At 49.5% G+C, this 25,550-nt stretch overlaps 1 protein-coding gene across 1 annotated transcript in view; it reads left to right on the top strand.

Moving 5' to 3' along the window:
• The window catches only part of CACNA1B (calcium voltage-gated channel subunit alpha1 B), a 1,091,759-nt gene that overhangs the window by 665,628 nt on the left and 400,581 nt on the right, over positions 1-25,550 (top strand). The window contains exon 11 of the mRNA XM_086921120.1: positions 1,656-1,865. Coding sequence (XP_086777246.1) covers positions 1,656-1,865 — 210 coding nt within the window. The remainder of the gene's footprint in view (positions 1-1,655; positions 1,866-25,550) is intronic.

The raw sequence follows: 25,550 nt of genomic DNA, 5'->3' as shown, positions 1-25,550 counted from the left end.
AAAAAAATGGACATGTTAAAATTATAGAAATTCTAAAGCCACAATAACAAAAATATTTTTTTTACAAGATTGGCTGCACAACTCTACCACAGAAACAAACATTGCAGATGTAGAGCCCCTGGAGAATGATTCTTTTGTTGATTAATCACATAAAAATAAAAATGTAGGGGGCTGATAGGCTTTACTTGTTATTGTTTCATAATAACCCCCCCTTATAGACAAAGGTACCCCCAGTTAATGCATCTGTGATGTCTACTTTTGCATTTCCCTAGGGGCTGGGCCTGCTTAAAATAACAGAAAGGAATAGGCAATAAAAAAACAAAGAAATCTGACAGTGCCCTTTATTGTCAGTTTGTCTGCATCCCTGTCCCATGATTCATTTAGGTCAACAGATGTGTTAGAGTACAGCTGCAGTGGTTACCATCCAAAGGGCCTGGGTTTACCAGCACTCATTTTAGAAGGAAGGCCTCTCTCTCGTGACACAGGTGGCCTGCCTGCTTCTGCTTTTTTAGGCTGGGTAAGGATGTGCTGGGCCTGGTTTCCTCTTTTGTTCCTAGGTGACCAGTCACCAAGACCTTGGCCCTTTTGCAATATGTATCCAATTGACTAATGAACGTACATTATAACTGTGAAAGAAGCGCTGTGCCCCGCCCCACCCAAAAAATAATCACAAAGACAGACATGAGGCTGAGCAACCAAAGCTTGTCTACAGCCCCAGTTTGTGCTGGTGAGCCTATAGTAACTGAGATCAGTCTATAAGGACAACGGGTATCTCCTATTTGAGGAGGACCTGGGGGATCCAGTTGGATGGGAGTCATTCGGGATCTTTTGGTCAAGATTGCCCGGTGCTGACTTTGACCTTCAGAACCTCATCCCCGTGACCTCACTGCTGATAACTCAAACATCTTGTGATGAAACGTCAGGGTTGCCCATGTGATAGCATCACCTGCATCTATGGGTCCTCTCACTTGCACACTCACTCATTTCCCTCTGTGAGCTGGAGAGAGTGGCTGCCCTCATTCACTGTGGCTCCATAGGTGTGGGGTGAGGGCGGAGAGTGGGCTACAGCCGCTGTGCTTGCAAGGAGGCGAGAAGATGGCCATGCTTGTACCGCCTCCTCTTTCCCATGGGGAGGCCTGGGGATGAATCAACTGGACGTGTTTAGACTGGATCGTCTGGATTAATAGATAATTGAATAATAGAACCCTATCGCTGAGAACCCAAAATAATGAAAAATTGATAATAGAGTTTGGTTGAAACATAGTAGGAAAAGCCCAAGAACAGTTAAAAAATAATACTTAAATACTTTAAAAAAAGTTTTCTAACGAAAAGAAAGTGTAGGTCCCATAGAAAATCAGTGTTAGAGATCATAGTTAAAATGCAGACATAACCTCTATCTTTAAGACCAGCGGTGTTTGGTCCCCGCTCCATCTCAGTTATGGCTTTTACTCTCAAACCATGGGGTAAGTGATTCACAATTCTTTGCTTGGATTTGAGTCTGTGGCATCCTTGCTATGTCATTTGTCTGTGCCACCTGACCATCATTGCAGTACTGTATACTGTTGCCTTTCATGACTACTAACATCTGAAATGTGTGTAAGGTGCCTGTCCTTAATCACCCCTCCCTCTCCCTGCACCTTGTTCATGGTGTCCAGGTTCCCCGTTTGCCCGTGCCAGCCTGAAAAGTGCCAAGAATGAGAGCTCCTCCTATTTCCGGCGGAAGGAGAAGATGTTCCGTTTCTTCATCCGGCGGATGGTCAAAGCGCAGAGTTTCTATTGGTTCGTCCTGTGTGTGGTGGCGCTCAACACGCTGTGCGTGGCCATTGTGCACTATGAGCAGCCCCAGTGGCTCACCGATGCCTTATGTAAGTCTGTTTTTATCAACCTTTCAACTTTATTTGTAAACATGAAGAGGCCCATATGTCAGTCCTGATGCCTCTATAGAGGACTGCACAACAATGCAACTCCCCTTTCTGTTACACTAGTGTACATACACACACACACACAACCACGACCACCATCATTAACACCACCAGCACCACCCCACCACCATCACCACCACCACCCCCACCACCATCACCACCACCATCACCACCACCACCATCACCACCACCACCCCCACCACCATCACCACCACCATCACCACCACCACCCCCACCACCATCACCACCCCACCACCATCACCACCACCCGTCCCTCAATCATGCTTACAGCATCCCAGGCGGCTCCCTACTACGTAACACCACACACAGCTCTGCTAATGCTCCTCATGATAGGCTATACTACTCCGGATATTTGACTGCTAGACCTCAGATGCAAACCTGCCAAAGTGCCTCACTCTAGCTCTTCAGCCATCCTGCTGCACTACTGCCAGACCACACACACAATCAAGGCATGCAGCAATTCTGCTCATCTGAGACAGCAGCACAGCTCTGCCATTGCACCTCAGTCCATATCTGCAGCTGTCCTGCTGTTCCACTGCTGGTCCTCGTTCACAGCTCTACCAATGCACCTGAGTCCAGATCTGCAGCTGTCCTGCTGTTCCACTGCTGGTCCTCACACACAGCTCTACCAATGCACCTCAGTCCAGATCTGCAGCTGTGCTGCTATTTCACTGCTGCTATTCCACTGCTGATCCTCACACACAGCTCTACCAATGCACCTCAGTCCAGAAAGATCTACAGCTGTCCTGTTATTCCACTGCTGGCCCTCGCTCACAGCTCTACCAATGCACCTCAGTCCAGATCGGCAGCTGTCCCGCTGTTCCACCGCTTGTCCTCGCACAAAGCTCTACCAATGCACCTCAGTCCGGATCTGCAGCTGTCCTGCTGTTCTACTGCTGGTTCTCACACACAGCTCTACCAATGCAGCTCAGTCCAGATCTGCAGCTGTGCTGCTGTGCTGCTGTTTCACTGCTGGTCCTCACACACAGCTCTACCAATACACCTCAGTACAGATCTGAAGCTGCCCTGCTGTTCCTCCGCTGGTCCTCACACACAGCTCTACCTATGCACCTCAGTCCAGATCTGCAGCTGTCCTGCTGTTCCTCCGCTGGTCCTCACACACAGCTCTACCTATGCACCTCAGTCCAGATCTGCAGCTGTCCTTCTATTTCCCTCCTGATCCTCACACACAGCTCTACCAATTTACCTCAGTCCAGATCAACAGCGGTCATGCTATTCCACTGCTGGTCCGCAGAGACAGCTCTACCAATGCACCTCATTCCAGATCTGCAGCTGTCCTTCTATTTCCCTCCTGATTCTCACACACAGCTCTACCAATCCACCTCAGTCCGGATCTGCAGCTGTCCTGCTGTTCCACTGCTGGTTCTCACACACAGCTCTACCAATGCACCTCAGTCCAGGTGTGCATCTGTCCTTCTATTTTCCTTCTGATCCTCACACACAGCTCTACCAATACACCTCAGTCCAGATCTGCAGCTGTCCTTCTATTTCCCTCCTGATCCTCACACACAGCTCTACCAATCCACCTCAGTCCGGATCTGCAGCTGTCCTGCTGTTCCACTGCTGGTTCTCACACACAGCTCCACCAATGCACCTCAGTCCAGGTGTGCATCTGTCCTTCTATTTCTCTGCTGATCCTCACACACAGCTCTACCAATTTACCTCAGTCCAGATCTACAGCGGTCATGCTATTCCACTGCTGGTCCGCAGAGACAGCTCTACCAATGCACCTCATTCCAGATGTGCAGCTGTCCTTCTATTTCCCTGCTGGTCCTCACACACAGCTCTGCCACTGCAGTTCACCTCAGTCCGGATCTACAGCTGTGCTGCTATTCCTCACCAGGGGTGAAGCTTTAGGGGTGGGGGCGTGTTTGAGATGTGACACTCCCCTTAATATGCTTTCTTGGATTGGTAGTGTGGTCTGGGGGGGCTCGGAGTTGGGTCTGGATTGTCAATGTTGGTTTTTCCTTGTTGTCCTGTTTTCACTTAGGGGTTTTAACTTGTTCATTGTTTGGATCAGGAACTTAAATATTTTAAGTAAACAGTTTACCAAAAATGCAGCAAAACTGCACCCATGCAAGTACTCCTTGAATGGATGCAAATGTACTACTTTTTTGTATTCAAAAACATTTTCCCTAGTAGGCCTGGAAAGATTTGCCAGTCTCGGGTAATCTGGCATACTCTTGACAATCAACCACCCACAAGGTGATGGGATCAATGCTTGCAAATAATCTAACCACTGACAATCTCTTGGGGTGGCATTACAAACCCACTGTGCCTCACTAGGCAGAGGTCCTGATTAAAGGTTTTGGCAGACTGAGGAAAAGCAGACATCGTCAGACCCTGCCTTTACTCCTTCACAGCCAGGATATGCCTACTTTGTTGGGCCCTCATAGGAAGTTTTACACCAACAGAGTAGATTTTACTTCATGTAAATGTAAATGTAAATGTATGTATACTTGTAAAGCGCACTGTTACCCCATCACTCGGGGCATCCTGGCGCTGTATACTGCGGGGGAACCTGTCCTGGCTTTCCCTGTGAGAGGGCACCCCCAAGGTGAAGCCAGGCATCCCCGGCGGTGCTAGGGCCGTTGTGGAGATTAAGCAAGCTATTGCCCAGAGTTGTAGAGTGTAACCCATGGTCAGCGTAGGCACCAAGGCGAGAATTATCAAGTCCGCGGACATTGACCCAAGACCCTGCAGCATCAGGAATTGAACCCTGGTCCCGGGCCGACCTCTGCTTCAGGGTTTGCCGCTCTAACCAGTGAGCCACACTTCTCCAGGATAAATCTTGCAGCCCGCCCAGCTCAAAATCGGTTGGGCAGACCTTGACTTTCCTCCCTGTGGCTCACTGCCTTTTTATTTGCTAACTGTGAGGTTCACACCCCCTCGGATCTCACTGACTAAGCTACACCCCTGATCATCACACACAGCTCTGCTGATGCACCACATTTCAGATCGGCAATAATAACTTTACTCCTCTACTGGACCTCTTGCACCTATTGCTGTTGCACCTTGGCCCAGATCTGCAGCAATCCTGCTTTTCCAAGGATGGATCTCACAGATTACACTGTAAGACCCCTACTCACCCGACACCTCCTAGCAGTTGAGCTTCTCCTTCCTGTTCCAGCCTTGGGACATATGTGTATCTGTACCACTCGCCATCACTCCTCGCTCCTATGCTGTTGAACACGCTAGCGGCAGCTGCCCTTGGTAACCCCGCCTTAAAGCTGACCTGCTGCCCCCCTGCTGCTCTAGTCAGGCGTAAATGAAGGACCCGTCAAAGACTGACAATTGGTCCGTGCAATGTTGTGACTGAGCGGGGTTTCAGCTCAAGCTGAATTACTGCCGGCGGGAAATCATTTGTTACATTTTGCAACGGATATGTGAGCTGTGCGAAGAGAGTACTGGACATGTGTGAATGTGCCACGTGGAAGTGTGAAGCAATGAGTTGTAAAAATACCTGTGGGTTCTGATATTCCGTGAGTGGTTAATGGGGCTTCAGGGGGAGGGAGGGGGTAATACGAGATCACTTGGCCCATTTCACCACTTCCTTGACCACAGCAATTGGTGGACCCAAATATCACTGGCAGCGCTCCTTGTATCAACCACCCAGTCCCCCAGCATATTCCCTGTCGCGGCTTGCGCAGTCTTCTCAGGAGCCCCTAAGCTAGGTCTACACCAAACATAAACCCACCTTAGGGAGAGCTGAAATGGCATTGTTGTGCACCCTCTCATGGTGGAGGACTGTGAGATCGAGAGGGAAGCAGGAAGCTAATGTACTGTGAATGCTAGCCATTGTGGCAAGTGGCGACCCTGTAGTACTGCTGAGAGCTGCGCAGCAGGTGCAGTGGCACAGAGGCCAAGAGGCCTGAGGACCCCATGAACCATGATTACTTCTGTAGTTTATAATTCAAACCCCTTTTCCTTCCTTGCAATAAGGCCCATGACACACGGGCTACATTATTGCGTTCTAGAAACAGTAGTGTTTCTAGAACACACACAACAAAAGACTGTGTGTAGCCTGAGATAGGCTGTCTGCTGGGGGTTGAATGCCTCGGATGTTGCCAACCCTCGGCTGTGCACAGTGGAAGGCTGTGTGCAGCGTGGGGTTGGCTGTCTGCAGGGGGGTGGGTTTGACTGCCATACACGGCAAAGGGTTGGCTTTACATAAGGTAATCAAATATTGCTTTACGTTAAACAAACTAGAAATGTACTGAATAAACCAAAGGTTTAAGTAAAGTTATAGTTAGGTGAAATGTTCATTAGCAACATAACATTTTACACAAAACAAAAAATAAAACCCAGAAATTCACCAGTTCTCTCAAATAACTATAACTCATGGCTTAAGGTAACTATAGCTTGCACCGACGCCATGCACTTCTAATTACCCCACATATTACATCACTCATGAACTCTTCTATGACATCATTGATAATATCACTGCATCATTTTCAATTAATTTATTGTTGAGAAAACTGTGATCTGTAGGTGCGTGAGTTATAGTTACCTTAGGGCATCAGCTTTTATTCCTTCAGATAACTATGTTGAATTTCTATGTTTTCTTTTTGTTACTGAACACTTCACCTAGCTAGAACGTTACTTTAATCTTTGATGTTTTTAGTGGACATATAACCGTGAATATATACATATATATATATATATATATATATATATATATATATATATATATATATATATATATATATATATATATATATATGTATATATATATATATATATATATATATATATATATATATATATATATATATATGTGTTTGTGTGTATATATATATGTGTGTATATATATATATATATATATATATATATATATATATATATATATATATGTGTGTTTGTGTGTATATATATATGTGTGTGTATATATATATATATATATATATATATATATATATGTATATATATATATATATATATATATATATATATATATATATATATATATATATATATATATATATATATATATATATATATATATATATAATCATAATGTTTCTGAAGGTGTTTTCCCACCTTGCTCGAGACAAACCCTCCTCCCGGCATCAGATCCAGAAGGAGGCGTTCTGGAGGAGGCAGGCTTCCTGTGATTGGCCCTCTGGGGTTGCTAACTGCTTGAATCTGATGTGCTGCACATTGCAGGGCTAAGAGAGGGGATTAGTACCATCTCTCACAGCAGCAGCACAGGCACTGCCTCTGCCAGGGGTCAGGGCTGCAGACCCACGGCCACAGCCTGCCTCGCAGGCCCTCTACTCATCATTTATTATTGAATTAGGAAATGCTTCTGTTTCAGATTGAATTACAGCAGGTCTCGTTATCGGGAGGGTAAGCGGGCTCGTTTCTTCATCGATGACACGGTGCTAGAACACTCAGATGTGTTTCTGTCTCTCTGTTTCGCTTCTTCGCTCATATAATCTATTCCTTCTCTTTCCATTTCCCTCTTTTCTCTTCTTATTCCATCTTCCCATTCTATCTTCCCTCCCTCTATTCTTCCCTGCGTCATCTCCTTCATTCTTTCCTTATTTCCTTTCGGTTTCCTTGATCGTTTCTCAACTTTCCTCCTTTCTCCCTTTCTTACTTTCATCGTCACCCGTTTTACCTTTTCCCGCCCTATATATTTTGCTTCCTTATTCTCTTTCTTCATTCCATCCATTCCATACTTCTCCCCTCCGGCCCATTATCATTTTTTCTTCACTGCCTTCTAGTCCATGCCTCTTTTCTATCTTCAAATCATTTATTATTTCCCTCCTTTCTCCCTGCTTTATGTCCATTTAACACAGCAGAGATGAGAGGTCCCTGGTGCTGATATAAAACAGGCAGAGGTGAGAGAACCCTGGGACTGATATAAAACAGGCAGAGATGAGAGAACCCTGGGACTGATATAAAACAGGCAGAGATGAGAGGTCTCTGGTGCTGATGTAAAACAGGCAGAGATGAGAGAACCCTGGGACTGATATAAAACAGGCAGAGGTGAGAGATCCATGGTGCTGATGTGAAACAGGCAGAGATGAAAGATCAGTTGTGCTGATGTAAAACAGGCAGAGATGAGAGATCCCTGGTGATAATATAGACCAGGCAGAGATGAGAGATTCCTGGTGATAATATAGACCAGGCAGAGATGAGAGATCCCTGGTGATGAATGATATAAATTAGGCAGAGATGAGAGACCCTCAGTGCTGATATAAAACAGGCAGGCACTATTAATAAAAAAATGCTACTTACCTTTTCCGCCGGTCGCATCTCTCCTCCGCTTCTCCGGTGAGTCCCGGAACCAGGTAGCAACTAGGCTCCCCATAGCCAATCACAATGCTGCAATGCAGCGTTGTGATTGCCTCCCCCAATCCAATCACAATTCTGCAATGCAGCGTTGTGATTGCCTCCCCCAATCCAATCACAATTCTGCAATGCAGCGTTGTGATTGCCTCCCCCAATCCAATCACAACGCTGCAATGCAGCATTGTGACTGGTCTTAACGCCGTGGACCAGCGCTCAGATTGGGACTGGGGCCTGGGTATGTACACCGCCAGGCTGTGCTTACATCCTGGTGGGGAACATGCAAAGTGCGCAGGACTGTTTTTCCAGCCCAAGACGGGTGGCCAAGCAATGTGCACTTGGAGTGTGCTGCCTCCGGCCGTCTGCCTTAATACAGCCCTGAACCGGCAAATAATATTTTGATAATAAGTACGTTATTATCATTTTATTTTTCAAGCTCAAAGAGTAGTCGGAGGAGGCTCCTTCCACCTCAGCAGAGGAGCCAGCCCGTGAAGCAGCCCTGCAAAAGAAACACGCACACCAACGAATGCCCATCTTCGAAAAGCTAATAAAGCCCAGATTTATAAACAAATTATTCGACAAGCTATGGGTTCAATGTTATCAGCCTTCAGCAGTTCATTTCAATAACAAATCTAGTTAAGTTATATAGCTATGGAACCAAACGGCAAAAGTCATATCAATGCAACAATAGACTTTGCCATCCCAACAAGTACACTCTTAAACTCCTTCAGATCCGGCTCAGTGCCCCCTAAAATGAAACTTTAAGCAATTACCGTGTAAAGTCTCTTTTTGTGGGAAAAACAGCCATGTGATTTAGCATATGTTACTTTTTTTTTTACTTTAACTTCCTTTTGCAAAAAATTATATGCTGTCATGCCAATCTAGTTTCCCTGAACTCCTCGCTCTGAGGACCACCCACCAATGTTGTACAACTCTGCTTCCTGCTTAAGCACCAGAAGCAGTTCAAGGAGATTTGACTCATCATGCAAGTGACAAAAATAACCCAAGTGCCCTCCTTGTACAGTCCTCTTGCCCAGTCATTCTGTTTCTTTGCTTTACAGATCAGTGACTTTGTAGATGCTCATCCTGAATGACCCTAACCCACTAATTTAGCATCCAGTTTTTCTCTCAAAGTTGCCTCTAATTAGGTCATCTCTAAATTGATGCTTTTGTGTGGTTCTCTTTAGCACTGAGTCTTATTGTCTTCTGTAGAAAAGATATAGTTCCTAGATGGAACCTGTCCCTTTCTATTCACTTCAGTCATTCACTCCTGTAAACTTACATTTTACTTTAAGGCAAAAGTACATGTTTTTCACCATATGCAATAAATGGCTAAAGGATGTGCATGCTGCATGTGGGAGTTAGACTCCACTGTAGTCCCCCTCCCCTTGTCAGAACACAGTAGCTTCATTCAGATATCTCACAGGCGGTGTTTCACCAGTAGTTAGTAGATATCATTTCAAACTATTAGTAACAGAGTTAAAAAAACTGCATAAAACACCTCCTGAACCTTGCGAGAGGGTAGGGCATGGTAACGTGTTTTGCTACACAGCAGAAGCAGTATTCCATAGCATCCTCTTCTGTTGACATGAAGACTCTCCTCTGTGCAGAGATGAAGAATGGAGGAAATTTGCAGGATTCCTAATGTACATTTCTCTGCGCATGCGCAATGTTAGCATAGGCTTATTCTCTGCCTTTGCAGAAATGGCAAATGCAACAACAACAAGGTGATGGGTGGAATGCTTGAATTAAAGGTGGAATGCTTGAATTGAAGGTGAAATGCTTGAATCAAAGGTGAAATGCTTGAATCAAAGGTGAAATGCTTGAATTAAGGGTGGAATGCTTGAATGAATCTCAGCAACTGGCAATTTCTCGAGCTGCATTCCAAACCATTGTTTTTCACCCACCATGCCAACCCAGTGTGGACCCAACCATATGCAAATCATTCTTGACCCTGCTCCGGTGATGACGGTCCACCACAGATCGCCATCTTCCAATTTTCACACTTGCCGCATCGAAACCTTTATGCAGAATATTTGCTTTATGTGTGGAGTTTGGAAAATTCTGCAACAAATGTCACGGAATGGGGTTTTCGAATTTCAGTCCTACCCTCCTGACCGTGCGCTTAGAAAGACTTTCTTTTTTCCTGCTGTCTTTTCCCCTCAAAGAACTCTTCCCTCCTGTAGCTGCGATGTTTTAAAATGATTCTATAATGTGGCCGAGCCTGTGTTTAATCACAATAACACGTGAGTAGAAGGACAATAAGATGCTACTAAAGCATAAGGTCATTTTAACCTTCATTAATACTGCATAAATGTTGCTGCTGTTTCTACAACCCTGCCCCACCTTTTGTAATTTGCATCCTAAGACATTCAAATGACCCGACAGTGCTACATTTATAAATGACCTTATTATATTTCATAGCAGAGACCTAGTTGTGCATTACTTTTTTCTCTTCGTCGAGCCCCCGGAAACAGCTGGAAATTCTTCCATCCTGTAAGGCCAGGCCAGAGAAGACCTAAGGTTGCACTTTTTTTTTTTTTAAACCTTTATTGAAAAAGACATGAGAAATACAAAAGCAAGTATACGGCAACCGTAGGTCGGCTGGCCTCGGTCACAATACAGTGCTGGATAAAGGTACACAGCCCTTCAGCCGACAACCCTTAAGGTCCGGCGGCAAATAGAAACCCATGTCTAGCCATATGTACACGTAAAGGAGAAGGGAAGGTTTGATTTTATCTTTTTAGAAAACAACCCCCCCAACCAACAAACATAAGAGAAATACTGCAAGGGCTCAAAATAAAAGGAAACCAATCTCGGTGAACCCGTCTGGAGAGGGGCACGCGTCTGCACAAATACATTGTCAACAAACTGGATGTCCGGAATGGAACGGAAGAGGGAGCAGGTAGTATGTAACAGTACACAGAATGGAACCTGGAGAGGAGGGAATGTCATGCTAAGGGGACTGGAGACGTTCCGGTGGCGGCTCAAAGGGAGGGGTGCAGATCTCACCACGGTATTGATTCCACTGACCCCATATTCTACCCCACTTTTGGGGCCTGCCCCTGGCAACATAAACTGTTTTTTCACGGAACATGCCCCGATCCATGTTCCTAGACCAAGCAGACAGACTCGGAGGCTGCGCCGACCCCCACAATTGCGCAATGTCACGTTTCGCAATCATGTTGCCCAAGGTGGCCCACTGCGTTTGTGCAACATTATAGTCGTTGGGCTCCCATATATTAAGCAGACATCTCCGAGCCTCAGGCAGAAGCGAAACACCCGTCACCTCAGACATAACACCATGCACCCGGGTCCAGAATGAGGCAACCGCAGGACATTCCCATATGATATGGAGGAAAGTATCCACCATACCACAGCCACGCTTACACAAAGCATCCAAAACAAACCCAATCGAGGACCCGTCACATACACTCGGTGGAGGATTTTTAGTTGTACCAGTCTCAGACGGGCCGGGATAGCCACCTCCTTTGGAGAGGATATCGCCGCCTGCCAGTCCTCATCGTCAAGCTCCACTCCATCGCCAGTCCAAGACGCACGGAGCTGCACAAGAAGGTCCACCCAATGGTTTATCAACTTCTTATATATTAACGAAATCATACTGTCCGGGACATGCCCGTCCGGCACTCTATCCTCAAGGGGTGAGGCGTCCGGGACAGACTCCCCAGGCAACATCACAGAAGAAAGGGCATGTCGAACTTGCAGGTAACGAAAATGTTCGCGAGGACCGAGTTGAAACTCCCGTCGCAGTTCCTCAAAAGATTTAATCTCGTCTTTCCGCAATAGATCACCAACCACACTAATTCCAATAAGGTCCCACTTATCAAACCCCTTAGTCTTCCATAATTTACCCAACTTTTCCGACGCATAAAGTGGAGTAGACCAAGTGAGGGTGTCCGACCAACCCGTGGCAGCGGTGGCGTTGTGCCAAACCTTCACGCGACCTTTGTAGGCCCGGTAAGGGCCACATCAGACCATTTCGAGTGCAACGCCCTATTGTAGTCCCCGCCTGGAAGCAACCATTTATCCATGGCAAAGGCCGGATTAGATGCCGGACCGTACATAGCATGATTAACCGGGCTCAATTGTGAAGCCCAGTAATACCGACGGATATCCGGCAGCGCAATTCCGCCATCATACCATGAAAGCGTAAGCTTAGCCAAGGCAATCCGGGGACGGCCGGCCCAAATCAGTTTCCTTTGCAAGCTTTCTACCTCATGGAAGTAGCTGGAGGGCACCAGGTCTAATGTGTTCTGGAGAGCATACAGAAACCTGGGAAGGGACATCATTTTAAATAAGGCCGCCCTTCCCACCAGGGACAGAGGCAGCCTACTCCACGCCTTCCCATCTGCTCGTAGCCGAGCGAGTGGGGGAAGCAGATTGAGCCGGTATCTTGTTGTCGGGTCACGTGAGATGTGAATGCCTAAATACTTAAATCCGGTGGGCGAGATCTATATCGGACAAGTACGTGGTATTAGTGGGACATCTTCCGTAAGCGAGTATACACAGGACTTTGACCAATTAATGACTAATCCCGAGTTCCTGCCAAAGAAGCTAAGGACATCAAATAGCACTCCCAAGGATTTCCGCGGAGAAGTTAGGTAGAGAAGAATATCATCCGCGTAAAGCGAGATGCGATCTTCAAACCGGGGGCCCACCTGATGCCTTTGAGAGAAGGCTCCCATCTCAACCAGGCAGCCAAAGGCTCCAGCGCCAAAGCAAAAAGCAATGGGGAAAGGGGACATCCCTGCCGTGTACCTCGACCCAAAGCGAAGGGAGCCGACACTCTTCCGTTAACGACCACCTGGGCCAAGGGTTCCTCATACAGCAAACGGACCCAACCAATGAACACCGGCCCGAAGCCGAACTTAGCCAAAGCCGCCCATAAGTACGGCCATTCCACAGTGTCAAACGCCATAGTGGCATCTAACGAGACCAAAATGGCCGGTTCACGCAGAGTATCCGCCCTCGCCAGCATGCCATGGAGGCGACGTAGATTGAGCGCAGTGTTACGGGCAGGTATAAAACCGGACTGGTCCGGATGCACCAGATCACTTATAACGGTTATCAATCGGTTGGCCAACACCTTCGCCAAAACCTTGGGTTCAACGTTTAGGAGAGAAATAGGCCTGTACGAGGAACAAAACTCACATGGTTTGCCCTCTTTGGGAAGCACCACGATGGAGGCGAGTCGTTGATTTCGGGGAAGTTGGCCTCTCTCTCTCGACTCCAAAAACATTGCACGAAGATATAACGCCATTTTGTCTGGGCACAGCTTGTACAGCTCGATGGGCAGGCCGTTTGGTCCGGTAGCTTTACCCGAGCGAATGGAGTGAATAGCGAGCGCTACCTCATCCGTGGAAAAAGCCGCCTCCATTCGCTCCCTATCGGATTCGGACAGACAAGGCAGGGCGATATCTAGAAGCAAAAGACGGGAATCTTCCTCAGGCCGATCCGAGACCGGAGCATACACCTTGCAAAAATGCGAGGCAAACTCCTCTACTATCTCCAGCGGATCCGTCACACATACCCCATCCACACGCTCGATCACAGGCACCACACGACTCAATCCGTCCCGTTTCTCCAACCATGCTATCAACTTCCCAGCTTTATCACCCACATCATACAGACGGCCCATTTGCTCCCGACTCATGGCTTTCGCGGCATTCGTGCCAAGGCCTTATAGTCAGACTGTTTTAATTGCAGGATATGCAACTTCTCCTGCGTGACTCCAGTATCAAGTTCTCTCTCTAGAGTGACCACCTCAGCCTCCAGCCATTCAACTTCCTCATTGTACCGCCTCTTCGCGCCAGCGATAAGCGAGAGCGCCTGGCCCCGCACCACAGGTTTAAAAGCCTCCCAGAGGGACACTGAGGACGAAACAGACCCTACATTCTCTACAAAATAGAGGTCTATAGCTTTAACTAACCCCGCTCTGTTCTCTGGATTCCGGAGATGCCAGGGATTGATCGGAGCGATTCGGCCCCCAGCGTTCAGATGGAGATCAATATGAACCCACAGCGGGGAGTGGTCCGAAATGCCTCTGGGCAAATGTCGGGCCTCTCGCACCGTCGCGGCCTGGGCCGCGGGCACCAGGAGATAATCAAGCCTAGCCAGACTCCCATGCGCCCCAGAGTGAAAGGTATATTGGGCCTGACCCGGGTGCAGCATCCGCCAACAGTCTACCATACCAAATGTATCTAGCAACCCACTGAGACCAGATTGGGATGGTGTGAGCGTCCTGGGAGGGTGTCGATCCAGCGAGCCATCCATGACAGAGTTAAAGTCACCTCCCATCACCAGAAGCCCTTCGGGAAGCCCAAGCAACAATTTACCCAAGTCAACAAAGGTGGTAGTCTGCAGGCCAGGGGGCACATACACCGAAAGGACAATAACAGTTCTTCCCTCCCACCTCCCAACAATTGCAGCGTATCGACCCCTGTGATCCAAAATCGTATCGTCTACCTCAATGGGAAGGGAATTACGAAGCATAATACCAGCACCCCTGGAGCCCGAAGTAAACCCAGAGTGCGCCACCAGCTTGTAGCCCCTCCGATTCATTGCATGAAACGTATTCCCAACCAGGTGCGTTTCCGGCAGAAGTATGATGTCGGAAGAGTGACGTTTCACATATTGAAGTACAATTCCCCGCTTTATCTTGTCCCCCAAGCCATTGACATTCCAGCTCAAGATCCGCAGCCCTCTACCCCCCATCCCGGAAGTAAGAAATCCGGTCCCCCCAACCCCACGAAGGAAACACAGAAAGAGCAACAATACGTAGCCTAAAATGCAGTATGAACAAAATAGAGAAAACCCAACCCCCCTCCCCCCAAACCCCAGAACAACAACCCCCCACCCTGCACCCCTGCAAAGAACCAAAAAACCACCCCATTTAGCAGTGTGCCTGTCGCCCAACCCCAGGAACTAGAACTACAGATGAAAAGGAAAAACACCCCCGGAGGAGGAGAAGTCCCGAACCCCCCTGCCGCCCCAGGGTCCCAATTATAAAAGTCATCGACCCAAAAAAGAAAAGAACATCATATCGTAACACAGTACAATGAAGCATATGCCGGTGCCTCTACTCCTCCTGGTCCCGTCGGCCTCCCTTAGCACCACCAGTGTTGTCATCATTGTCTCTAGGCGTGGATAAAGTGTCTAACCAGTCACTAGCCACCTCAGGCATATCGAAGAAGAGCACTTGCTCATTGTGTTCAATACGCAGACGAGCAGGGAAAAGCATGGCATACTTCATGCCCAAATCCCGTAGTCTACCTTTCACCCCGGAGAACGCCAGTCTCTGCTTCTGCACCAGGGGAGTGAAGTCAGGGTAAAAGTTAACGGAGGTATTCTCGAACCTGGTGGGGCCATTGGTCCTCGATGTCTGCAAAATGGCGTCCCTGTCTCTATAATTGAAGAGCCGCGCAATGATGGGCCGCGGGGCCGCCCCCTGTGTCCGTCTGCCACCCGGAATCCTATGGGCGCGCTCCACAGCAAAGAGCTTGCTCAGGCCTTTAAGGACGAGATGATTTACAATCAGGTCTTCCACAAGAAGGTCCGTCGATTGATCTGCCGATGTCTCCGGAACTCCTATAATGCGAATATTATTTCGCCTAGCACGACCTTCGAAATCCTCAAACCGTTCGCTGGAGGATCGAAGGGTACGGACCTCAGTCTGGAGCTCGGGCACATCCGAAGTGAGACTGGTAGTCTTAATATCCAACGACTTCACCCTCTCGTTGGTTTTTCCCTGATCTGCCCTGATCAGGCCCACATCCACTGCCACTGTGTCAATCTTGGCCGCCAAGGGCTCATATTGTTGGCCCATCGACGACTGTATGCTGGCGATGGCGCCCATAATATCTCGAAGAGTCGGTTCATCCGAGTCCTGGGCACCACTACTCATGCCCTCCGAGGTTTTCCCAGTCCCACTCGGCGAACCCTTGTTCCGAGCAAAGCGGTCCATAATGGAAGCCTGAGTCCCACCACCACGAGTCGTAGTCTTGACAGACCGTTTGTCGCCTTCTGACCTAGCCGCCATGGTGGATAGTCTGCCCCGCCGGGGCTTCCGAGATCTGGTATAAATGGCTCCCTCGAAGGAAACTACACAGGGTGTTGAAACAAAGGGCACAGTAGGGATCAGCCAGGGCGCTGCGGTAGCCAGCAGGCTCGAGATCAGCTATCTCCAGTCCTCGCAATCAGGGAGAATCGAAACCGAAAGTAGGTCCCGGGCACCCGTCTCTCGCCACAGGCCATTGTTATTCAACTACTTTCGGGGTGCTCCCAATGCCCAAGGTCCAGGATAAGCCACGACGTAGGCCTCTGGGCTCCAGAAGGAGCAGGTTGGGCATCCGGCGTCCAAATCAAATTCTGAAAAGGGTCTTCCAGATCAGGAGAGTCGCGGCAAGAAGAACCCGTCGTCTAAGCCAGGATTAGTGCCAGGATAGTCGGTGGATATTTAATAACAAGGGGTGGTGATGGACAGAGTTTCTGAATTAAGCAGGATAGTCGGTGGAGGCAGCGAGGGTCTCGGGAGCTCACAGCTCACGCGACCATCTTGGATGCACGCTAAGCTCCTCCCCCTCGCACTTTTGTTTTTTGATCAGATTCCAGTAATTATCCTTACACATGGAGCACATCTAAAATCTGTGGGGGCCATCAGACACTCGTTTTGTTTCCCTTTTCACCGTGAACCTGACTGCATTCCATTTGTTCTTAATGTACTCCTCAACTGCACATACAATGCTCCTGGACTCCTCCCCCCCTGCACCATGGCTGGGAGGGTTTCCCGCAACACGGCCCATTTGATTGCAAAGAATCTATTGATATTTCAAGCAACACAAATGCCTCATCAGTTCCATTGTCGTTATTTGTAGCTTCTTTGCACAAAGCCTTATTTAGCCACTGAATGGGTCTCGCTCTGCTCAATGAAGTATCTTTTTTGGGTTTGATAATCCTGATCTGGTCTCTCTGATGCCGATATTAGCCGCCAAGTGATGGGTTCTGCAAGGTTCGGTTTGGGCTCATTACACAAGAAATGGTAGGACACTGCTGGTGGGGGTGGCATGAAGCCACAGGTGACACACTGGCTCCATGCGTGCAGAGTTTGCTGTGACTACAACACGTTTGCAGTACACATCTCTACTATATATTCTTTCCATAGATCACTTTCGTGTGTTATATTCTTTTCATATTTGCAGCGCCCCCTTCCTGTGGCAGTGGGACTAGGCTGAGGAACTTCCAGAAGCACAAATGGATGACATGTACTATCATTTTTAAAACCAGCCATCAGAGGGTTTTTCATTTGAGTGTCACATCTAACCACATACAATGCCCATTCAGGCTCACAGTAGACTTGGAGGGGCTCTGAAAGCCCCGCATCTCAGAACTGCTCTGGGCAGCTCTGAGGGCCTGGTTGGGTCCTAATTCGATATTGCATCAATGGACTCAGACCACTGCTCAGACCACCATCCCTTACGACAGCCACTCTTTAAAAAAACCTTGAGCCCTCAGGGTTACCCTTCACCAAGCTCACTTCTTTCAAGCTTCTGGGCCATTACTCTCTCTCACCGTTGGGTTCACGTCTTCGATAGCCTTCCAACCCACACCCTTCAGACCCTTCAGGAAAGCTGTTCTCAAAGCCGCATCTACATTTTCTTCCCCTCCCTAGGTTTCCCTTGGTGTAAAGACGCTGGCACTCACTCCCCCATATCCACGGTTTTATCCTTTTACAAAGAGGCCTTATGTAATACTGTAATCAGGAATGGAGGCCACTGATTGGACTGCTACTTCCTCCCTATCTGCCTGTGGGAGGGCGGGCTTGATAAACAGGCGAGGAGGCTGTATATATTTTCTAAGAAGGGGTGGTTTATGAACAGTCAAAGCGTTATCTTCTGATACAGAATGTCTTTCTTCCTGGTCTTCTCCCGAAGCACCGAGTGGGGAGCTGAGGGTACTTGTTGTTGAAGATGTTCCAGGCTCCTCTTCACTCTTGGTGGGGTCTTCCCGGAGGCTCATAGAAGGAGAGACAGAAATGGAGCCATCAGACACTCTGTTTTTAGGGTGGTCTATTCTCTACTAGTCTCCACACCTGAAAGTGAGGGAAAGGACGGTCGGGAAAAATGTGCACAGGGTAAAGGAGAAAAGAGAACCCCTATTCCCAAATTATCATTCGGCGATGAGAGGTGTGCTGAAAATGACCGGGATAGAAAAAAAGGGGGGGGGGGGGGGAAGCCAAGGAATAAAAGGACAATCAAATAAGGTTTGTGTTCTAGGAAGATTTGGTGCCTGTATTCACTATTATGGGGCAGCAAATAACATCCACGTGCAGCCAGGTATACTGATATGCATCAGCTAATTATAACATGCGGCAAGGTAAGGTATTAACAGGCAGCGCGGCAAAGGGTTGCAATATATAGTCAAAATATGCAATGTACGGCCCGTGTTCCTACCCTCCCCTTAATACTCCTCCCGCCTCTCGCTGTCACCTTCCGAGTCCCCGGAGGCGGCACCACTCACTGGCTCCGCCGCAACTCTCCTGAGTTGCAGCCGCACTCCAGCCTCCTCCGGCGGACACCACCACTCTTTGTCCACCACTCCTCCGTATCTTCGTCTTCTTCTTGACTGACGTCAGGTCCCACGTATTCCTGGATTCCCGCGTTGTCGTCCTCCGGTTTCCTTCGGTCTTCGGCGTCTTCTCCCTTCACTCGTCCCTCCTCCCTGCTGGTCCAAGACAACTGCTTCCTAGGTTCTCTGGTTTTCATTGGGCTGACCCGTTTACTTCCTGGTTCGTCTCCGCCCAATTCCGGGGTGTTTACTGGACCTCGCTGTGGGAAGATATCATACGGGGAGAGTAATTGCTGGTAATGGGTTTCCACCTCCAAGTCCCAGGTTGCATCAGGCTGTTGGTGATCCATGGAACGTTCGTGACCTGACGATCTACAGGTACGGGTGGCGTCCTCTCTCTCACATAAGCATAAGCATAGCAACCTCTGGGGCGACCAGTGGTGGCCTCCGGAGTTGGGTATAACTCCCATCCCGGTAACTGAGGTAAAAAATCTGGGTGTCTGGTTAGACCCCGCCCTCAGTTTCTGTGGACACACCAAAAAAGTTGCTGCCACATGCTTTGGTATCCTACGTGGGATCAGGCCAATCTTGACATTTTTTGATGCCCCCACCAGACAGCAGATAATCCAGGCCACCATACTGTCGTGGCTTGATTATGCTAGCTCGCTCCTGTTGGGAGCCAATCAGGTGGAAGTCACCCGGATGCAGCGCGTACAGAATGCTGCGGCTCGAGCCCTTGTGGGCCTACCTAGGTTCTGTTCAGCGAAGGAATCCATCTGGAAACTCCATTGGCTGCCCATGGCTCAAATGATTGAATTTAAGACTCTATGTCTATCCTTTAAGATTCTTAAACTGTCCTCCCCTCAGATCCTTGAGCACCTTCTAACCCCCTATGTTCCTTTTCGTTCCTTGAGGTCAATGGGCAAAAATCTGGTGTTAGTTCCACGCTTTAAACGCTGCAGAGCGGGAGGACGCTCCTTCCGCTACTTAGCGGCAAAGCTCTGGAACTCGTTACCAGCCCACATCCGTGCCATCGATCATCTGCTTCTGTTTAGGAGGGCAATTAAAACACATCTATTCCCTCCTAGACCCTAACGGATTGCTATTGTTGCTATCGTTGCTATTCATTGTTCTGCCTTATTTCTCACTATGGTTGATCTGTTCTTTCTGCCAGTCAAAAGCGCCGGGACGCCCCTCTGCTGTGCGCTAGTGAAGTTGAAATAACATAACATAACATAACATCGCCATCATTTGACAGGCCTTTTATTTATAAATAACTACACCCATGGTCCCTGTCACACTTGGGTTCGCTTGTCTATGACAACAGTTCGAGGCATGTGGGCTGCTGAATTCATATCTGTGCATAGATCGCCGCCTAGTGTTGGGTCCGGATGATTGCACATTGTTGTCCTGGAAGAGTCTTCGAAGTATCACGAGATAGGTGGCTCCTCCCCTGGACTACAGTGCGCATGGGCATCGCCTCCATCCCCAGATTGTTTTTTTCCGCCATTGGGTTCGGATGTGTTTCGGTTCCCTCTGTCGGAATCGATAGTTGTAAAACTTTTCTAACTCGAGACCAAAAGGTCTTTAGGCTGGGCGTCGGTATCGTTTCGTTCGGGTTTTGTCTGTTCTCAGCTCCGAACTCTTGCTACCCATCCGCGTGCTCTCGGCGCGGACGGGCCTACTCGACGTTCCAGACATGGAACGAACTCCGTTCAAAAGGTGCCCGGTGTGCACCTCCAAGTATTCACACCTCGATGTGCACCCTGTGTGCAACAAATGTTTGTCACCGGACCATGATGAGGCCAGGTGTATGGCCTGCTCGAAGTTCCGGTGTAAGAAGACTCTCAAGATTCGTTGGGCCGCTAGACTCCAGGCCCAGTTATCGGCACCCCGGCGCCCCCGCCGGACGACATCTTCGAGGAATTTGTTGAAGACGACGATGTCCTACAGGATTCGGACTCTAGCCCCGCGTCTGAAGGGGATGCCTACGACGCGGGAGACAAGGACTTTGACGAAGCCGGCGACGAGGTAGGGGACGACGATGGGGCCATTGCCACCGTGGGGGATAGCTCGGAGGAAGAGCATCCCCAAACTGACTCAGGGGTCAACCCCCTTCATGCGGCCCAGGTCGAGGGATCGCCTTCAGGCCTTACCCAAGACCTCGTTACTAGTCCAGCAGCCCCGCCTCCGGGCCCGGTCACGGACATTTCTGATGCGCCACTCCCGTTAACAAAAACGAAAGTGAAGCCATTGGGATCCACACCTCCGGTTTCGAAACCGAAAGTGAAAGCTGCACTGGTGCAGAAGGCTCTGGAGGCATCGACTTCCAAGAAATTCAAAATGGCCGACTTGAAGAGCCGCGCCAAGATGGCCGACCCGAGGGCCTCCGGGTCGACGCCGAAGGCGAAGTCGACCGACGCGGCCGCGTCGGCGCCGAAGATGGTCGAGGTCGATGACCCGAAGAACGCTTCGAAGAAGCGTCAAGGCGATTCCACGGCTCCGGCCGTCGGGGACAAGGAACGTGAAGTGTCGGCTCCGAAGACGGTGCTTCTCGCCGACCCGACTCCCGACTCGGGGAGATCGCTCGAGCCGGTCAAGCCCTCTCCAGCCTTAACGAAAAAGGTCGCGGAGTCCCTGCAACGGATTCGGAAGGACGCTGTGGTTCCCGAACCGGGGGATGTGGTGCCGAAGCACACACCAAAGTTCACAAAGGCGCAGACGCCTATCGCTTTACCCTGCCGCCGAAGTCGACGCCAAAGGCTTTCGCTCCGAGGCATGGGGCAGGCGTGCCCTCGAAGGAGGTGTCGACACCCAAAGCGTCATTGGTGGTGTCGAAGCCTCGGCTCCAGCCACTTGCAGAGGAAGAGCGTCGAGAGGTCATCATCGACGCCAATACCGGAAAACTGTCTCTCCTCAAGAGGAAAATCACCACGGAGCCGGTGTTGGAACATTTTCGTATTCCTCTCAAAAACAAGAAGGATTCTGCGGGTACTTCGGCCCCGATAGAGCCTGCATCTCCACAAGCCTTAGAACATTCGCCAACGCGTTCCAACGCAGGGGATGGTGACGATGAGGAGGTCGAGTACAACTATCCGGCGTACTCGGATCCGGAGGAGGAACATGAACCTTGGTCTGCCGGGGGCGACCCAGAGGACCCGCAGTCGGGTCAGGAACCGCAGCTCTTTGCGGCAAAGACCTCACCGACGGAGGACTCGGCAGCCTTCAACGCTTTGATTGAGAGAGCTGCAGCTAACCATGATGTCGAGCTGCATTCGGATCCTGTGGATGTGGACTTTTTGTTTGACACTTTCTCAGTGGCTGAAAAGTCAGTCAAGACATTGCCAATGCTCAAGGGAGTGCTAAAGCACGCGACGGAGGTCTTCAAGGAGCCCACTCGGGCGCGTGTCATCAATCCTCGCATTGACAAGAAATATAAGGCAGCGCCCTCGGATCCAACATACATCAAGGGACACTTGCCACTGGACTCTTTGGTTGTATCCAACGCACGAAAGAGGGCGAACTCACAGACCACTGGTGACGCTCCTCCCCCAGACAAAGAGTCAAAAATATTTGAGGCCTCAGGGAAACGGATTGCTGCGCAGGCAGCTAATATTTAGCGAATCTCAAACACGCAGGCCCTACTTGCACGCTACGATAGGGCTCATTATGACACCCTAGAAACACTGCTGCAACACTTGCCTGACCAGTACAAGGAGGCAGGGGAAATGTTAATTCAGGAGGGAAAGCTCATCACAAACGCTTCCATCAAATGTGCGCTGGACGTGGCTGATACAGCCTCCAGGGCAATCAACACTAGTGTGTTGCTGAGAAGACATGCATGGCTTAGGATATCAGGTTTCAAACCGGATATACAGACAACCATCCTGAACCAAACAGTTAATCCTGACCACCTGTTCGGCCCTGAGGTGGATGCGACACTGGAAAAAATGAAGAAAGACACAGACACTGCTAAGTCTATGGGGGCCCTCCAGTCTCAGCAGTTTCGGGGTGGTTCCTTTCGCCGCTCCAATACCAGAGGCACCTCAAGGGGGCAGGCATCGCAGTCCACACAGTATTATAAAAGTAATACCCAAACCTCATACACCAACAAGGGTAGAGGTGGCTACAGAGGCAACAACATCAAAGGCAGGGGACGTGGAAACAACAGCTCCAGGTCCACCACCGCCAACAAGCAGTGACGTCTTGTCACTGCCCCCCGACCACACAACACCGGTCGGGGGGAGACTCCAGCAGTTCCTGCCCGCGTGGAAATCCATCACCACGGACAGGTGGGTCAAGTCTCTTATCCAGTACGGTTACTGTCTGGAACTTACTTCCACTCCACCAAACATACCTCCAAGAAGCCGTCCTATGTCCGGCGAGCACTTGCACTTGTTGCAGCAGGAAGTTCAAGTCATGCTGCAAAAAGGGGCAATAGAGCTTGTCCCACTACAAGAAAGGGGAACAGGGGTTTACTCTCTGTATTTTCTAATCCCCAAAAAGGACGGATCCCTCAGGCCCATCCTGGACCTCAGGCCCCTCAACTGGTACATTCTCTTGGAGCACTTCCATATGCTCACGTTACAGCAGGTACTCCCTCTGCTTCAACAGGGGGACTTCCTGGCTACGTTGGATCTAAAAGATGCATACTTTCATATCCCCCTGCATCCTTCCCACAGGAAGTATCTCAGATTCACGATTCAAGACCAGCACTACCAGTTCAGGGTTCTGCCGTTCGGGGTCACCACAGCGCCAAGGGTCTTTACAAAGTGCCTGGCGACTGTGGCGGCGCATCTACGACGCCAAAACGTCCACGTCTACCCTTATCTGGACGACTGGCTCATTCAGGCAAAAACAGAACAGCAGTGCGCCGACCACGTGTCCCGCACCATTCATCTCCTGCACGATCTGGGATTCTCTCTGAACTACCCAAAATCCCATCTCCAGCCCGCCCATGTACGACAGTATCTGGGCGCGACGATAAACACTCTGGCAGCCACTGCGCAGCCAAATTCAGTGAGAACCGCCAGTATCCAAACGCTGATCCAACGATTCGGGCCTCAACACTCGCTTCCAGCGAAAGTGTTCATGCAGTTGATAAGCATGATGGCCTCCTGCATCTCCATTGTCCCGCACGCGAGACTACATATGCGTCCGCTTCAGGAGTGCCTAGCACGTCAGTGGACTCAGGCTCATGGGCAACTAACAGACCTAGTGTTGGTGAGCGGTCGGGCGTACAACTCTCTGCATTGGTGGAATCCACAAAACCTTTGCAAGGGCCGACCGTTCCAGGAGCCTGTGCCGCAGATTATCCTGACAACGGACGCCTCTCTCCAAGGATGGGGAGCTCATGTACTCCGCTACACAGTGCAGGGACTATGGACACTACAGCAAAAGAAGATGCACATCAATGTATTGGAACTGATGGCAATCTTCTTGGCCTTGAAGGCATTCAAAGTACACCTGTGCAACAAGGTCGTGTTGATCCGGACGGACAACATGACCGCCATGTACTACATTCAGAAACAGGGAGGCACACACTCTCCGCAGCTGTCTCATCTGGCTCAGAGCATGTGGAAGTGGGCCATTCAGAGGAACATCTTCCTCATGGCAGAGCATCTCCCAGGCAAAGACAACCAGATGGCGGACCTGCTCAGCAGGCACAGCCATCAGATGCACGAGTGGGAGATACATCCATCGGTACTCCAACCGTACTTCCAAAAGTGGGGTCATCCAGAGATAGACCTGTTCGCCACAAAGGAGAACGCAAAATGCCAAAGCTTCGCCGCCAGGTTCCCACACCCGCAATCACAGGGCAATGCGATGTGGATGAACTGGTCAGGCAGATTTGCATACGCTTTTCCCCCAGCACCTCTGATACCGCTGGTGGCACGCAAACTCAGGCAGCACTCGATGACTCTCATCCTGGTTGCTCCAACGTGGGCTCGCCAACCATGGTACACCACGTTTCTGGAACTCTCCGTGGTACCGCATCAAAGGCTTCATCTCACACCCAGCCTTCTGACGCAGAGCCATGGCGACATTCAGCACCCAGATCCGCAACAGCTCAACCTGGCGATCTGGCTCCTGAAGTCCTAGAGTTTGGCTACCTTAATCTTCCCCCCGATTGCATGGACATCATCCGGGAGGCTAGAAAGCCCACTACTAGAGCATGTTATGCGGCTAAATGGAAGCGCTTTTTCGTCTACTGTGTAAACCACGACATTGACCCGCTGGATGCTTCCATTAAAAACATCATTTGCTACCTGTTCCACCTGTACCAATGCAATTTGGCGTATTCTTCCATCCGCATTCACTTGTCTGCAATGGCAGCATACCTCCAGAATAGGCAACACCTTTTTAAGGTCCCTGCTATCAAGGCTTTTCTGGAAGGACTCAAAAGGGTCATTCCGCCACGGACACCACCAGCTCTGGAATGGAACCTCAATGTGGTTCTTACAAGGCTGATGGGTCCTCCCTTTGAGCCACTGCACTCTTGTGAGCTTCAGTTTCTGACTTGGAAGGTCGCTTTCTTAGTAGCAATTACATCGCTACGGAGGGTTAGCGAATTACAGGCGCTCACCATCCAAGAACCTTTCTTCCAAGTACACGCTAACAGGGTGGTGCTCCGCACTAACCCCAAATTCTTACCCAAGGTTGTATCTCAATTCCATATCAACCAGACAATTGAGTTGCCAGTGT

This window comes from Lissotriton vulgaris, chromosome 5, assembly GCF_964263255.1.
Source record: "Lissotriton vulgaris chromosome 5, aLisVul1.2, whole genome shotgun sequence".
Taxonomy (NCBI): domain Eukaryota; kingdom Metazoa; phylum Chordata; class Amphibia; order Caudata; family Salamandridae; genus Lissotriton; species Lissotriton vulgaris.
Note: the sequence above shows the minus strand (reverse complement) of the source record. Positions and strands in the feature narration are given on the sequence as shown.